Source organism: Lepidochelys olivacea, assembly GCF_965140295.1.
Source record: "Lepidochelys olivacea isolate rLepOli2 genome assembly, chromosome: 4".
In the NCBI taxonomy this organism is placed as follows: Eukaryota; Metazoa; Chordata; order Testudines; family Cheloniidae; genus Lepidochelys; species Lepidochelys olivacea.
This window is the reverse complement of record NC_140414.1, coordinates 104,274,856-104,290,596: the sequence shown is the minus strand read 5'-3', so window position 1 is coordinate 104,290,596 and position 15,741 is coordinate 104,274,856. Positions and strand designations below refer to the sequence as shown.

Here is a 15,741-nt window from a genome sequence, read left to right as displayed (position 1 = left end):
GACCAAATATTATTTTATCAACTACAATTCGTTAATAATATAATAAACGCATCTTATTGGTTAATAACTCAGACTAGTTAATTAAATCACACAGTGTTTTAGTATCAAGTGCTGCAAAGAGCCACAGGAGACACATTAAAGAACCACTTTTGGCTCTCAAGCCTCAATCTGAGGATCACTTGTTTAGAAGATGCAGCATACATTTGGGAATCTAATCTGGGAAATATTAGAGGTTTTATAGACCAAGAATAAGATAATCAAATAGATCTTCCATAGGCAAGAGTTAAGTCTACAGGTATATACAGACTAAGGCCTCTGAATCCCCACAGAATTACAGCCCTAAAGTCCCTCACTCCCCACCGGCAAGGCTTTTGAAAGGTCAGTTTTAATTGCAGAAGATCTTGAGGGAAGCAGTGGAATGACATTAAAAAGCCTTCTATACCCCATGGTCTCAACCGTCCCCTCAGATGGAAAGAGCTATAGCTTTGTACAAAAGTTACAAAATCTATTATCAGGTATGCCTATCAAATTGCCCCTTCTAAAGCATAGACATGTTCAGTAGTATCAGGAGGAACTTGTGCTGAATATCCATTCCACACTGGGAAAAAAAACAACCCCACTGAGTCCATTCCACCAGTGAAAGAGTAGGAAGGGATTTTATTCCATGTATTTCTGACACCAAAGAAAGAAGGAGATTTAAGACCCTGTCTTGGTTTCAGAGATTTTTCAATCAGTACTTAGCCAACAAAAAGGTCAAAGTGGGAGCAATTCTGCTTCTTTGGAAGGGAGGTGACTGGCCGTTTTTTCTTCTGCATTTCATAAGGTCTTGATTCCTGATTGGGTAACAGCATTATTTTTTGCTGTGTCCCTTTTTGTCTGTCATCTGCAGTTTAAAAAATCATTTATGATATCAACAGAGAATGTGAGTGACCTTGTTCTTCTATTTGGACAGTTGGCAGAGGAAAGACTACAACTTGGAAAGGAGTGAAGGTTTTGCATAGCTACCAAGTTTCATGAAGCTCCATGTGACAACTTATGCAAGTTATTTAAATGAGCTAGTCTGCATATTTTCCATATTGCCAAATACCAATAAACTATCTTTTTAAAAATTGTGTGGATTAATGGTGTTGGCCTGAGAGCTGCAATGAATGAAGCCCTCTGTTTATCCACAGGACAGCAGCAGGGTAAAGAATGATTACTTACCCAAGAGTAACTGTGATTCTTAAATATTTGTTGTCTACATGAATTCCAATCCAGGTGTGCATGGCCAGCAGTGTCTGCTGGGGCAATACCTGCATCCTAGATGTCTCCCCAAACTTCCATCTGAGGTCATAAAGGTGGAACAGGCCCAACTGTCCTTCAGTTCCTTCGCAATACAGAGTCCCATTGGAGTAGGACTTGTAGCAGGGAAGAAGGCTAGGTCACGGAACCCATGTGGACAATACATTTTGAAGAACCAGTTATTGTAAGGTAACCATTCTTTCTTCTGTGAGTAATTGTCCACATGGATTCTGCTCTTTGCGACTAACAAGCAGTTGTCTGTCTGCTTGGAGGTGGGTACTAGGAGTCCTACTTAAACAATGATTGCAGGACAGCTGTATTTCAGGAATAGGGACATTCTTCAAACAGGCAGCAGAGGCTGCTTGAGCTCTAGTGGAATGAATTCTAATGTGACTACACAGAACTAACCTGGCAAACTCCTCCTTACACAGCTGTCAATCTCTGTGAGGACACTGACTGACCTTTAACCCTTTCAGCAAAGGCCACAAACCGTATAGGTGCATTCCTCCATTTTTGTACTGTTAAGGTAATTTAATAATGCTCTGACTGCACTGAGTGTGTTTAAAATTTAGCTTCCCCCTGGGGTCAGTGAGGCTTGGGAAAAAAATGGTAGTTGAATGAATTGGTTCATATGGAACTCTGAAACAATTCTGGGTATTGGGATAAGACTTGTGCATAAGTGTCCTTATGAAACACTGTTTAAGGGGAACCTGCCATGAGGGACTGATGTAACAGGCAAAGGCAAGACAAAGGCAGTCTTCATTGATACGTGGTATAGGGAACAGGTTACATTGGGGCCTTCTCCTTCCCCTCTCATTCAGGAGGTATTTACTTCTAGATCCTCCTGGCTTGTTCACATAATTCTGATGTGACAGTTCAACGTTAACATATTTTACCTCTGAACAGTGGATTAAATGTAGCATTGCTAGAACAATTGCCCTGAGCGCCAATCTGTTACTGCTATAGGGGAATTTTTGTGATGACCACGGGCCCCGTAAAGATGCACTAAAATCTCTTCATGATGATGTTACAAAAAGCTTATCAGGAATGACTTCCAGTTCTACCATGCCAGATTTTTTCCAAACTTTTCTTGTTAGAGAGCAGTAATGTCTCTAGATTCCTCTGTGGCAGTTCCAATTAAGAGATCAGGAATTTTTGTATAGGCTCGCAGGGGGTATTTGCACAGCAATCACATCCTGAAGGGCACCCATATAATAATGAATAAACCATCAAGTCCTGACTCTGGTGAACTCTCTTGGGAGAGGAAGCCTGCCTTTGTAGATTATTTTTACTGCTCCCAGGTGTTATGGGGACTAAACAGGTATGAAGCTGCTTGTTTTGTGACTTACTATGAAGCTGTGATTTGATAGTGTGCAGGCTAGTTCCTCATTGAACTTGCCTTCTCAGGATGTCATTTGGTATTAGAAACAGCCAAATCTCCCTTGTCTTGTGGCATGCCATTAGTATCTTGGGTGGATTCTTGTGATGGTTGTGCTTGAGAAGCAGGTGAGACCAGGAGGGATACCTCTCACTTCTGCCATAAAAATGCTTTGGACCTTTATTGGCCACATCTTTGGGAGAAAATTTCCTCTCCTCAGCTATGGAAGTGTCTTTAATACAGGTTGCTGTGGTAGCATCCTCCTTCAACACCAAGACAGACAGCTTTGTTCCTTTGAAAGGTATAAAACTTAACATATCGCCTGTTGAGGTGACTGCTTTACAAAGCACTTAAAACCTCAGGACTGTCACCCAAAGACATATGGCAGAGGAAAACAACAGGGTCAAGAATCAAGACCTGATTACGGATGCTACAGGACAATCACCTGGATTTACCATGCCATGTAAGCTACGGATCACAGCGAACTGCATTAGAACTTCACAGTTGTTGCAATTACTGCATAAAAGGAAAATGAAGGACAGCTAGATATGCGAATGTGGAGAAGACATCGAAACCATGGAACACCTAGTGAACTGCTGCCCTCTAAGATCCTTCTCCAGAAGGACAGCCTTGATTCATTTTATGTCACTGGAAGCCACAGAGTGGACATCAACCTTTAATATTGCCTTTCAAGTTGCTGTATGAAAGAAGTGGACAAATCCCACAAAAGGGTGTACCCTTCAATTCCTTGGTGGAAGTTGTGGTCAATAAGTACCACTTACAGAATTTGACTTCCTCACTTCCCATACGAATTCTAAAGAACTATGATTCTACATGCGTTCGTGGGAAAAAACATTGAGTCTGCTGGGTGGGAAGTGAGATACAGGAATTTTCCAGTCCCCTTAGAAAATGTGATATATACACACTGGTGAACTACCACTCCCCCCCACCCGCCCCTTCTCCTAAAAAAGGTGAGTGTGAAGGAATGAGAAGTAGTTTTCCTTTTGTACTTAAGCTTTTCAAAGATATCTGAATTTCCTTTTGTGGGAGGGAGAGGTCCCTTCGTCCTCTATCTTTGAAACTTTTGACTTGGATATCTACTTCCAATTTTCCAAGATTAGCCTCCTGTTGTCCAGGTTTGCATCATCCATACTGGATGGGGAGGGAGCCTGACAAGTGCGCTTCTTGAACTGGAGCTGAGGTATGACCTACTGTTGGCCTGGGAGACTGGAAAGAAAAAGACAGGATTCTAGCTTTCTCCTCTAAGGCAGTCATGAACCATTTGAACACAGAAGAGAATGTAAGCTTTTTATTCTTTAGAGATATAGGGGTAAGTCAAAACTCCCCCAATTATGCTTTCATGTCATCGTTGTACTCTGAAGTAAAGAGCTGCCCTCTGTTTCTAGCTGTCTCTCTGTCAGTACCAGTGTTTGGAGCCCAAATAGAAAATAAATTGTTTTTGTGGCTCACTTTGTGTAGAAGACAATCATCCTTCACCAGCGTGGGGGACAATACTAGGTTTGAAAGAGGAAGCTGTTGGAGCTTCAATGATTCTGCTATGAAAGTATTCCTGGCTGCAGCAAAAAAGTGGAAGACCAAGTCCAGTCACATTTGGTCCCAGAGAATATAACATGGGATTTTTTACGTTTTAAAATAAATTTCTAAAGGCTTTTCAGGAAAAAAAAAATTGCTGATGTATCCCAAGGAAAACATACATAACAATGAGGCTACACTCAATAAATCCTAGGCTATTACAGTTATCTTCAATAAATACTTGACAAAAGTTCAAGATTAGAGAAAATCAGGAACAAAACTGCAACTGCTAGATCAACAATCAAGTAAAATTTAGCTTACTGTCAGGTTACAGAGTAGCAGCTGTGTTAGTCTGTATCCGCAGGAAGAACAGGAGTACTTGTGGCACCTTAGAGACATACAAATTTATTAGAGCATAAGCTTTCGTGGGCTACAGCCCACTTCATCGGATGCATACAATGGGACATATAGTAAGAAGATATATATACACATACAGAGAAGATGGATGTTTCCATACAAACTGTAAGAGGCTAATTAGTTAAGATGAGCTATTATCAGCAGGAGAAAAAAACTTTTGTAGTGATAATCAAGATGGCCCATTTAGACAGTTGACAAGAAGGTGGGAGGATACTTAACTTAGAGAAATAGATCAATCTATTAGCCATCTTGATTATCACTAAAGTTTTTTTCTCCTGCTGATAATAGCTCATCTTAACTAATTAGCCTCTTACAGTTTGTATGGAAACTTCCATCTTCTCTGTATGTGTATATATATCTTCTTACTATATGTCCCATTCTATGCATCCGATGAAGTGGGCTGTAGCCCACGAAAGCTTATGCTCTAATAAATTTGTATGTCTCTAAGGTGCCACAAAGTACTCCTGTTCTTTTAGCTTACTGTGTACAACAGTAAACTCAAAGTTAATTTACAAAATGTTTTTCTAAACCTTTGACGTATTATTCCAGCACACTGTGTTTGCGAGTGGCTGTATACATTTACACTGAGCAAAAAGAATACTTATCCATTTTCTAAACTTTTCAGACTAATCATTTTGAATTACACATTTATAAAAGTACATAAAGTTCTGATTACAAATAACTGTCAAAGGGACACTAGCCGAGACTGTAGTTTATAACCAAAATATAGGTTTTGTAATTTAAAAAAAAAGTGTCCAAAACCTACTAGTTATAGAAATGTTTTATTTATTTATTTGAACTTTAGAATGAGAACCAGGGTAAAACTGACTAATGTGTCAAAAGTAAACAGTATATATGCTGAAGAGAAGAACAGATTTCTAAAATTCTTTCAGTTTTAGAAATCTAAAGTCTGTTGATACAGGATAAATAAATGTTTAACTATTATATGACTTTTAACTTGACAATGTCCCTTTAATATAATATGTTTATAAAAATCCTTTAATGCCAGAGGTTCTCATGTTGCTCTAGCCCTAAGATGTAGCTATTGCTCTGTGTGAACACAAACACAAAATTGTATCCATCAGTGAAGCACGGCCACTCTGGGACTAGAAAAAGATAATAGTTTAACAACATACAGCAACACTTTACCAATTTAGGACAGAAAGCATTCCTCAACCACCGCATCAATAGCAAAGAATATATTGTATACCTAGCTCTTATACAGTGTTTTTTCATCAATCTCAAAACACTTTACAAAAGAAGTAACACTATCCTCATTTTACAAATGGGGAAACCGAGGCACAGAGGTGTGAGGCGACTTGCTCGAGGTCACCCAGCAGGCCAATGGCAGAACGAGGAATAGAGCCCAGTTCTCCTGAGTTGCAGTCCAGTGCTTATCCTCTAGGCAGGAAAAATGAATTTACAAAAAACAGATCAGTCTTTTCAGATGCAAATTTTCCCCTTTGACTACATACTTGCCAGCACAAAGCCTATTTACTCAACTGCAATGTTCCTGCGTACAGATACACAATAATTAGATTTAGGGGGAATGAAAAAAGGACCACCATATGACACCTAGAAGCGTTTATTTTATGCAACAAACTTAAATATGATCATGTGTACATAAAAGTGTACACTGTATCTATGCTGAACGATGCCAGGAAACATAATATTGATGCAACAGTCTTCTAAAACAAACATTAAAAATGAGCCTGGACAGGAAGACAAAATGCAAAACAGACCTTACTTCCAATCAGCACAATGCTCAAAATTGAGAGCAACCCTAACCATTTCCAACTTTCCTTACAAAGCTGCCGAAGTCCAACTATTTTTAAAAATTGACTTTTTTACATCAATAATAAAAATCTGGTGACAAACATTATAAAATCAAATGCTGGACTGTCTTTACTCCTTTAAAATTTTGAATATTCCAACAGAACTGCTGGAGTAAAAACACTTAAAAGTGATATATGTTTTTATAAAACAAACATCAATATGTACATTTATTGCAAATTATATTAAACTAAAATGGAGGAAAAATTAAAAAATGAAATGTCTACTTGCAAATCAATAATAATTTTAAGTGATTATTTTCCCACTCTGATAAAAATCAGAAAGCAACATTTATAAAATTGCCACCACATGACTTTTCATAGCAGGGAACTGAAATCTGTACATCTTATTTTTGCAGAAAAGTAGGCAGGCGGAAAGAATTATACATAAAACAGTCTCCAAAAGTAAAGCAAAGAAATATTTCTTGTGATTTTCCTCTACTCTTGTTTCCATTCAGTAGACATCTACTTTTTCTTGTGAAACATGGGAATAACCTGGCTCTCGGATCACAAATTTTCAATGTCAGTAAAAGAACCTCTCCTTTGACTTTCTTAAAAAAAAAAAAAAAATGCAGCATGAAAATTAATGGAGTAAAATACTTTTAAACTCCAGATATGCAGAAACTGGAACCAAGTGTTAAGCAATTTGCTTAATTATTGACTTTTCATAAAAAAAAGTCTCTGGGGAAATAAGTACAGATGCTTTTAGCCTCTTTCTCAAGAGTTTCTGCTTTACATTTCCATTGAGAAGGATTAATTTCATGTAAAAGGGAAGCATAGTTTTCCTTCTGTTTTCAGAGCTGAAAGCTGTGTGTTTTGAAGTAATTTCAGTTCCTGTATAGGAAATTTCAGAATCTTAGTTTTTGCAGAAGCTTGGAGTTTGCCTTTATTTGGCCTTCATTTCCTCCCTTTTCGTGTAAGCTTTCTTTTTACCTTATAGGGGAGAAAAGAAAATAAGAGTTAAATATTTGGGTAAAGAAAATTCAGTTACTTCTGAACCATTAAAGCCACCCTCACCAATGTGTACATTTAAGTTCCTACAATACGCTTGACTCTTCATTTGTGCTTTTAATCTTCCAGCGTTATACTGTATCTTCTTCTGGACTAGCTCAGCACTGGTTCAATAAGTCCACATTTCCCTACTGTGTATTTTCATGTTTTAACCAAAAGTGGTGATACAGAAACCTGAATGAAGATAGATATATGCTTTAATTTCCATAACCGACTAGCATTTTCTCTTGTTGAATCAGACTGAATTAATGCAGTAGAATGGGGAGAGTAATTTAAAACGACTGCTTTAAGAATTCAAGCCTACAAAAGACTATCACTGAACTCTTATCTAAAAGCAATTAACCCAGCAAATACTTTTTCTGATATCCACAAATAATAGTCTAAAAAGCTAAGATTTTGTGATATGTCTCACACTCAAAGGTGATTTTTATAGAAGGAAAATGGGATTCCTTGCTTCCCTACTGCACAAACTACAATAAAATTATAAAATAGCCCTGTATGTCCCTGCTGCACCTTTAGGAAGCCTCCCTCTGCTAGCTCTGTATCCTCATTGTCTTCCTGGCTGCTCTCACGGGCTTTAAAATGATCCGTATCATTTGATGAATATCCTGGACTTGAGTCTATCTCCAACAGTGAATCTCCATCACTTCCCAGCACCTGGCTTCTGAAAAATGTTAACACTGTTTTGACATTCCTTTAGGAATCATTGAATTAATACATACTGCATGGCTTAAGTATGTAAAAAATTAAATACCACAGAATTTCAAGGAAAAGTGTAAAATACAGATTCTTTTTGACTATATGCTAATATGACCCTTTGTGGTTTTGGGGCCATTATCTGTCACTTCAAGCAGGTGTCTCAGCCCTGGTCTATACTACGAGTTTAGGTCGAATTTAGCAGCATCAGATTGATTTAACCCTGCACCCGTTCACATGACAAAGCCATTTTTGTTGACTTAAAGAGCTCTTAAAATTGATTTCTGTACTCCTAGCCGACGAGGGGATTAGTGCTGAAATCAACATCGCTGGGTTGAATTTGGGGTAGTGTGGATGCAATTCGACAGTACTGGCCTCCGGGAGCTATCCATTGTGACCACTCTGGACAGCACTTTCAACTCAGATGCACTAGCCAGGTACAGAGGAAAAGCACTGGGAACTTTTGAATTTCATTTTCTGTTTGGCCAGCATGGCAAGCTCATCAGCACAGGTGACCATGAAGTCCCAGAATTGCAAAAGAGCTCCAGCATGGACCGAACGGGAGGTACGGGATCTGATCGCTGTATGGGGAGAGGAATCCGTGCTATCAGAACTCGGTTCCAAAAGATGAAATGCCAAAATATTTGAAAAAATCTCCAAGGGCATGAAGGACAGAGGCTATAACAGGGACCTGCAGCAGTCCCAAGTGAAACTTAAGGAGCTCAGACAAGCCTACCAAAAAAAACAGAGGCAAACAGCCGCTCTGGGTCAGACCCCCAGACAAGCCGCTTCTATGATGAGCTGCATGCAATTCTATGTGGTGCCCCTACCACTACCCCACCCTTGTACGTGGACTCCTGCAAGGGGGGAGTCTCACGCAACAGGGATGAGGATTTTGTGGACGAGGAAGATGCAGATGAGGATGAAACCATTCTCCTAGACAGCCAGGAACTGTTTATCACGCTGGAGCCAATACTCTCCCAACGCAAGCTCCCGGACCTTGAAGGCAGAGAAGGCACCTCTGGTGAGTGTACCTTTGTAAATATAATACACGGTTTAAAAGAAAGCGTGTTTAATTATTAATTTGCCCTGAAGACGTGAGATGCATTCACAGCCAGTACAGCTACTGAAAAAGTCTGTTAACGTGTCTGGGGATGGAGCGGAAATCTTCCAGGGACATCTCAATTAAGCTCTCCTGGAGGTACTCCCAGAGCCTTTGCAAAAGGTTTCTGGGGAGGGCAGACTGATTCTGTCCTCCATGGTAGGACATTTTACCACGCCAGGCCAGTAGCACGTAGTCTGGAATCACTGCATAACAAAGCATGGCAGTGTATGGTCCGTGCTTGCTGGCATTCAAGCAACATCCGTTCTTTACCTCTCTGTGTTATCCTCAGGAGAGTGAGATCATTCATGGTCACCTGGTTGAAATAGGGGAATTTTATTAAGGGGACATTCAGAGGTGGCTGTTCCTACTGGGCTGTTTGCCTGTGGCTGAAAAGAAATCATCCCCGCTGTTAACCACACGGTGGGGGCAGGGGTGAAATGATCATCCCAGAGAATTGGGGAGGGAGGGGGGGTGACCTTGTACCGAAAGCACATGTGCTATGTAATGTTAACAGCTTGGTTCACTGCGAGAGTCTACCCATTGTTCTCTAAAATGTGTCTTTTTAAATACTACTCTCCCTTTTTTCCTCCCAGAGCTGCAAATGTTTCAACGCTCCCCCTGTCATCTCCGTCCCAGAGACTAGCGTAGAGAGGGCGAAAAAAACACGCACTAGCGATGAAATGTTCTCTGAGCTCATGCACTCCTCCCACACTGAAAGAGCTCAGCAAAATGTGTTGAGGCAAGCAATGTCAGAGTCCAGGAAAGCACAAAATGAACCTGAGGACAGGAGGGACACGCAAGAGAAAAGGTGGCAGAATCAAGTGCAGAGGTGGTGGCAGCATGATGAGATGGTGGCAGGATGCAATGCTGAGGCTACTGGAGGATCAAACTAATATGCTCCGGCATATGGTTGAGCTGCAGGAAAGGCAGCAGGAGCACAGACTGCCGCCCCTGTGTAACCAACCACCCTCCTCTGCAAGCTCCATAGCCTCCTCACCCAGACACCCAAGAACGTGGGGGGGGTGAGGGGTGAGGCGGCCCTCCGGGCCCCCAACCACTCCACCCCAGAGGACTGCCCAAGCATCAGAAGGCTGGCATTCAATAAGTTTTGAAGTGCAGTGTGGCCTTGTCTTTCCCTCCTCCCCTGGCAGTTATTCCCCTATTTGTGTGACAAATTAATAAAGAATGCATGAATTTGAAACAACAATGACTTTATTGCCTCTGCAAGCGGTGATTGAAGGGGAGAGGTCGGTTGGCTTACAGAGAAGTAGAGTGAACCAAGGAGAAACAAACAGAACTGTCACACCATAGCCTGGCCAGTCATCAAACTGGTTTTCAAAGCTTCTCTGATGCGCAGCGCACCCTGCTGTGCTCTTCTAACCGCCCTGGTGTCTGGCTGCACATAATCAGCGGCCAGACGATTTGCCTCAACCTCCCACCCTGCCATAAACGTCTCCCCTTTACTCTCACAGATATTGTGGAGCACACAGCAAGCAGTAATAACAATGGGAATATTGGTTTCGCTGAGGTCTAACTGAGTCAGTAAACTGCGCCAGCGTGCTTTTAAACATCCAAATGCACATTCTACCACCATTCTGCACTTGCTCAGCCTATAGTTGAACAGCTCCTGACTACTGTCCAGGGGTAGATTTGCCCACTCCAAATTGATTCCCGACTGACCGGTAGCTGTCTGGAGTTGCAAGCTTCCAGAGGGCTATCGCCACTTGCTTGTGAACTGTGAGGGCTGCTCTCATCTTGGTATTCCTGCGCTTCAGGGCAAGGGAAAGCAAGTCACAAAGTTCCATGAAAGTGCCCTCATGCATGCAAAAGTTTCGCAGCCATAGGGAATCATCCCAGACCTGCAACACTATGCGGTCCCACCATTCTGTGCTTGTTTCCTGGGCCCAGAATTGGCATTCCACAGCACGAGCTGGCCCCATTGCCACCAGGATGTCCAAATTGCCAGGGCCTGTACTTTGAGAGAAGTCTGTGTCCATGTCCTCATCACTCTCGTCACTGCACTGCCGTCACCTCCTCACCTGCTTTTGCAGGTTCTGGTTCTGAACATACTGCAGGATAATGCGTGAGGTGTTTACAATGCTCATAATTGCTGGGTGATCTGAGCGGGCTCCATGCTTGCTGTGGTATGGCGTCTACAGGAGAGCAGAGTTGCAGTGGAAGTGGTGGCTGACGATGGATGCCAGGAGAGTAGATATTTATAGAGAACGATGAGAGGACCTGCGAGGTGGATTCATGAGAGCAGAGTTGCAGCGGAAGTGGGAGCACATGACAGCCAACATGGAGAAATTCGCTATCGAGACAAGAGCAGGACAGCAGAGTTGCAGCGGAAGCGGTGGTTTGATGACGAAGGTTAGCAGTCCTACTGCACCATCTGCTGAAAGCAGTATGGTATCCACACAGAAAAAAGGCGCAAAACGATTGTCTGCCGTTGCTTTCATGGAGGGAGGGGCGACTGATGACATATACCCAAAACCACCCGCCACAATGTTTTTGCCCCATTAGGCATTGGGAGCTTAACCCAGAATTCCAATGGGCGGCAGAGACTGCAGAAAAGCTACCCACAGTGCAACACTCCAAAAGTTGATGCTAGCCACAGTACTGTGGACTCACTCTGCCGACTTAATGTGCTTAGTGGGGACACACACAATTGACCGTATAAAAGCGCTTCCTAAAAAAATCAACCTCTATAAATTCGACCTAATTTCGTAGTGTAGACATACCCTCAGTCTTGATGTGAGATGGGAAGGCTGGGGAACATCTCATTCTGTCCCATACAGACTGAATTTAGTTGAAAACTAGAAACCACAGTCTCTGTGGGCAATCCCCTCACTTCCTAGGTTGATGCTGTCACAGACATGATTTTCTCTATTCTGATATGACATCTCATATCAATAATGATTACAATCATGCCCATGTGATTTTTGGACTGCTTTCAAGATGCAGCCTCTTCCTTATTAAAAATTAATTTCTTGCTGTATTTTTTCACTTTTAAATTATTTTTAATCTATGATCTCTGCAAGCTCTTTAAAAAGAGCTTGCTGTGTAAATTACTAACAGACCTACTCAAATACTTATTTCAGGTTAAGTTGAGGGTTTTTTGAGCACATAACTTACTTATCATGTTTTTGAAATTTAAAGGTTCTTACATTTAAAACATGTTTGGAAAACGTAGGCATCCAAGGTTGTGCTAAGCCAATTCTTCAAATTTTTTGAATGTTTAGTTCTGGTGTATGAAGTTGTGTTTCAAATGTAAAGACCGCTCAGTGAATGTATAAATCAAAGCATGTGTACAGAGAATGAAAAAGGGCTGTACCAAAGTCAAATAGCTGCTTGGTGAACGTACAGTTTCAATTTCTGTTATCCATTTGCTTTTTTATATTTTAGACAAGTGATTGTTTCAAGAAAGGACATGGATTAAACAAGCAGCAAAACCCAAATGTTTTTAAAAAAACTATTTCATTCATCAAAGATATAGTGCTTTTAACTTTGTTAGTTGATTGACCAGACCAGGGTCCTGAGTTAGAGCACATGTATATTTGCATTAGTAAATGGAGTGAAAAATCCCAACTCCAACACTCTTAGCTCTCTGACATAGTGATGCAGATGATGCCAATGGAAGCACCACATTCAAGAAATAATATTGTACAAAAAGAGGATATGGTTTCTGGTCTCATATACTATATTCAGTGCTCTGAGCCTTGTTCTCATAGCATATACATAGGTTTAATCTTGAGATACCCCAAGAAAAAATATATTTCACAATGCAATGTGCTGAGCCATGATGCTGGTTATTAGTAAATGTTTTGGTTAGAGTGTTTAACCATTTGTTGAATACATTACTTCTAAAACTCAGGATATATCTTGGAGGTAGGAAAGATGCTATTTTTACCTTTGTAGATCAATTTGTCTCTGTGCTGGTGCTGCTTTTTTTGCTATGTCTTGCTGTTTTGGTGCTTTGGCATTACCTGCCTCTAAACCCCCTGAACTCTCTTGACTGACTGCTGCCCTTTTCCTTCCCCTGCCAGATGGTTTATTTGTTTCATCATTTTTTACTGTGGTGCCCTGAGATTCAGACTTTGGTGGACGCCCTCTCCTAGGTTTGGGAGGGGCTGGTGGTCCTGATTCATCTGCTTTTTTTTCTTCTGTTTTTTGATGAATGTTTTCTGATCCAGCTGTTGCTGCCGTTCTTTTTTTTCCACGTTCAGTGCTAATGTTTCCTTGTGTAGCCTGATCAGAATGAATCTCCTAGAAAAGAAAAGAAAAATTCCTATTTAGCAAAAACAAGATCCCCAAAGGCCAAGCTGTAACTGTTATCAGACAAAAGCATGAATTTCTGAAGCAGATATGCAACAAATCATATGAACACCCACCCAACATGTAAGGCTTGGTTCTAGTGAAAAAACATACCAAAATGGAACTTTTTGGCATAGTTTGCTTGCAATAAATTTAATATATGAAACCTATAATGTATGACACAGTGCATTTTCTTTCAGTCTCAAAGTAATTTATTTGTATTTTGAAAGTAACTAAGATTATGATAGGACTATAACACTCTCACTTCCCACCATGTTCCTACGAGGCATGCTCTTTCACAGTCTCTTTGCCCATCACTGGGAGATCTACTAGAAGGGCAGTAAGCAATGTCTCTGGTGAAACAAGACTTTAGTGCAGCAAAAAGGGGGTTTACTTTAGTAGATGGATTTCTGAGACCAACCTCCAGTAAAGCTGTGGTAGTAGTAGTAGTAATAAAATAAAAAAAAACCCTTCCAGAACACACTCCAGGACAAAAAAAAAGGGTTTTGGGGAAGTGAGGAAGATGGAAACTGGGGTATGGGGGGAATCTCCCATCCGCACGCGTTTTGCCACGTTCACTAGGTACAGGGAGCAATGCATGTGTGTATGTGGGGATAGGGGGTGTTCTTCCTCTTACATAGGGCAGGGCTGCGCAATGGACCCCTGGGCAAAGGGGAGAGGTGGTAAGTGGCCATCTAATCAGTGGCCCCTGGAACAGTTGCCAGCACATCTCACATGGAGGAGGAGAGAGGGGTATTCAAGGAACATACCTAAGATGATGACTGTTAACATCATGGCTCTACCATGGCAACAGACCCAGTGAAATTATTTACATTATTTCCTGTGTACCTTGAAAACCTGTAATTATTCATATGGGTAAAAATATAAGTAGAGCTGAATGGTCCCGGTAGCTGAGGCCATTTTTATCAGACAGCTTATGAATAGAACACACAAGTCTGAACTTCAGATTAGCAAAAATATTGTGATGGTTTTGCATCTCCTTATTTATGCAGTTCAAGTACAATTACAGTGCAATTCATTACTCAATACCAGAGACAAAAAGAAAAATTACTCTGATGCCACCAGAACTTAAAATGGCACCTATAACATAAAAGAACTTCATCGCCAAGTTCATAATTCTGCCACCATCTCTTTACTTTCCACTAAGTAATACAGAACATTATATAATGTTTTTGTGAACCTGTCACATATTAATATAGCATTTTGAGTTTGCCAAGGGATGTATACACTATTTAATCTACAAAAGCTGTAAATGTGCCATTGGTTAAAAAAAAAGGTTGCTCATCAGGAATGTACCTTAGGTGCCTGTGAATTGACCATTATTAAAAGGCTGAACTATTGCGGTCTTAGGAAACAGACTTGGTCTATGGTTCAGCCCATCAGAAATCAGCCATTTAATTATTTTTAAATCAGACCAACCATCTGGCTGACATTGCTTCCATTTGATATTCATTTGGCATCATGAAATATCTGTTAGTCTTTACTTTGCTATAGAGCAGTGGTTTTTGACCTTTTTTCATTTGCAGCTGCCTAAAAAATTTTGAACAGAGGTGCGGATCCCTTTGCAAATCTTAGTCTGCAGACCCCAGGTTGAAAACCATTGCTATAGAGTAATAAAACTTATAAACCCAAATATTTCCACGGGTTTTTCAAACACATGAAAACAGTGCTAATTCCCCTGCCTCCTTTTTTTAAAGAGTGAAAAATTTAAAGGTTTTTGTTTAGCTATTTGATAAATGCCATATATAAATTTTTTAATGTGGCACCTGATCATCTCATGTAATTTAAAACACATCCATTAAAACCATTCACCATAAATTAGATGCGGTGTCTGAAACTAGGATTTCTCTCGTTAGAAGTTCCATTGTTATTTTAAAAATGGCTAAACAAACTTTATGGTAAGAGTTTTTTTCTATTTTTTCCTGTTTTTTTTTTTTTTAATAGTCTCATATGAGGCATTTTGGTAGTGCCTGGGAAGAATTTTAATTTTCTACATTTTGGTCATAATGGTTATACACAAGTTGTTCTTGAAAGCTCCCTAAAAATTTCTAAGTAACAATAATTATATACAATTTATATCATATAGGGAAATAATTCAGCATGATGACAAATGATTCAAAATGTAGTATCAGAAAGAAAGGGTAGAGATTAAA

At 40.4% G+C, this 15,741-nt stretch overlaps 1 protein-coding gene across 2 annotated transcripts in view; it reads right to left on the bottom strand.

Annotated features, from left to right (window-relative positions):
• Window positions 1-5,793: 5,793 nt before the first annotated feature.
• PDS5A (PDS5 cohesin associated factor A) overlaps window positions 5,794-15,741 on the bottom strand; it is a 167,385-nt gene continuing 157,437 nt past the window's right edge. For both annotated transcript variants that reach the window (XM_084627255.1, XM_084627256.1), the window contains exons 33-35: window positions 13,164-13,519; window positions 7,966-8,116; window positions 5,794-7,374 (exon numbers count right to left, since the gene is read on the bottom strand). In XM_084627255.1, coding sequence (XP_084483381.1) covers window positions 7,339-7,374; window positions 7,966-8,116; window positions 13,164-13,519 — 543 coding nt within the window. In that variant the 3' untranslated portion in view covers window positions 5,794-7,338. The remainder of the gene's footprint in view (window positions 7,375-7,965; window positions 8,117-13,163; window positions 13,520-15,741) is intronic.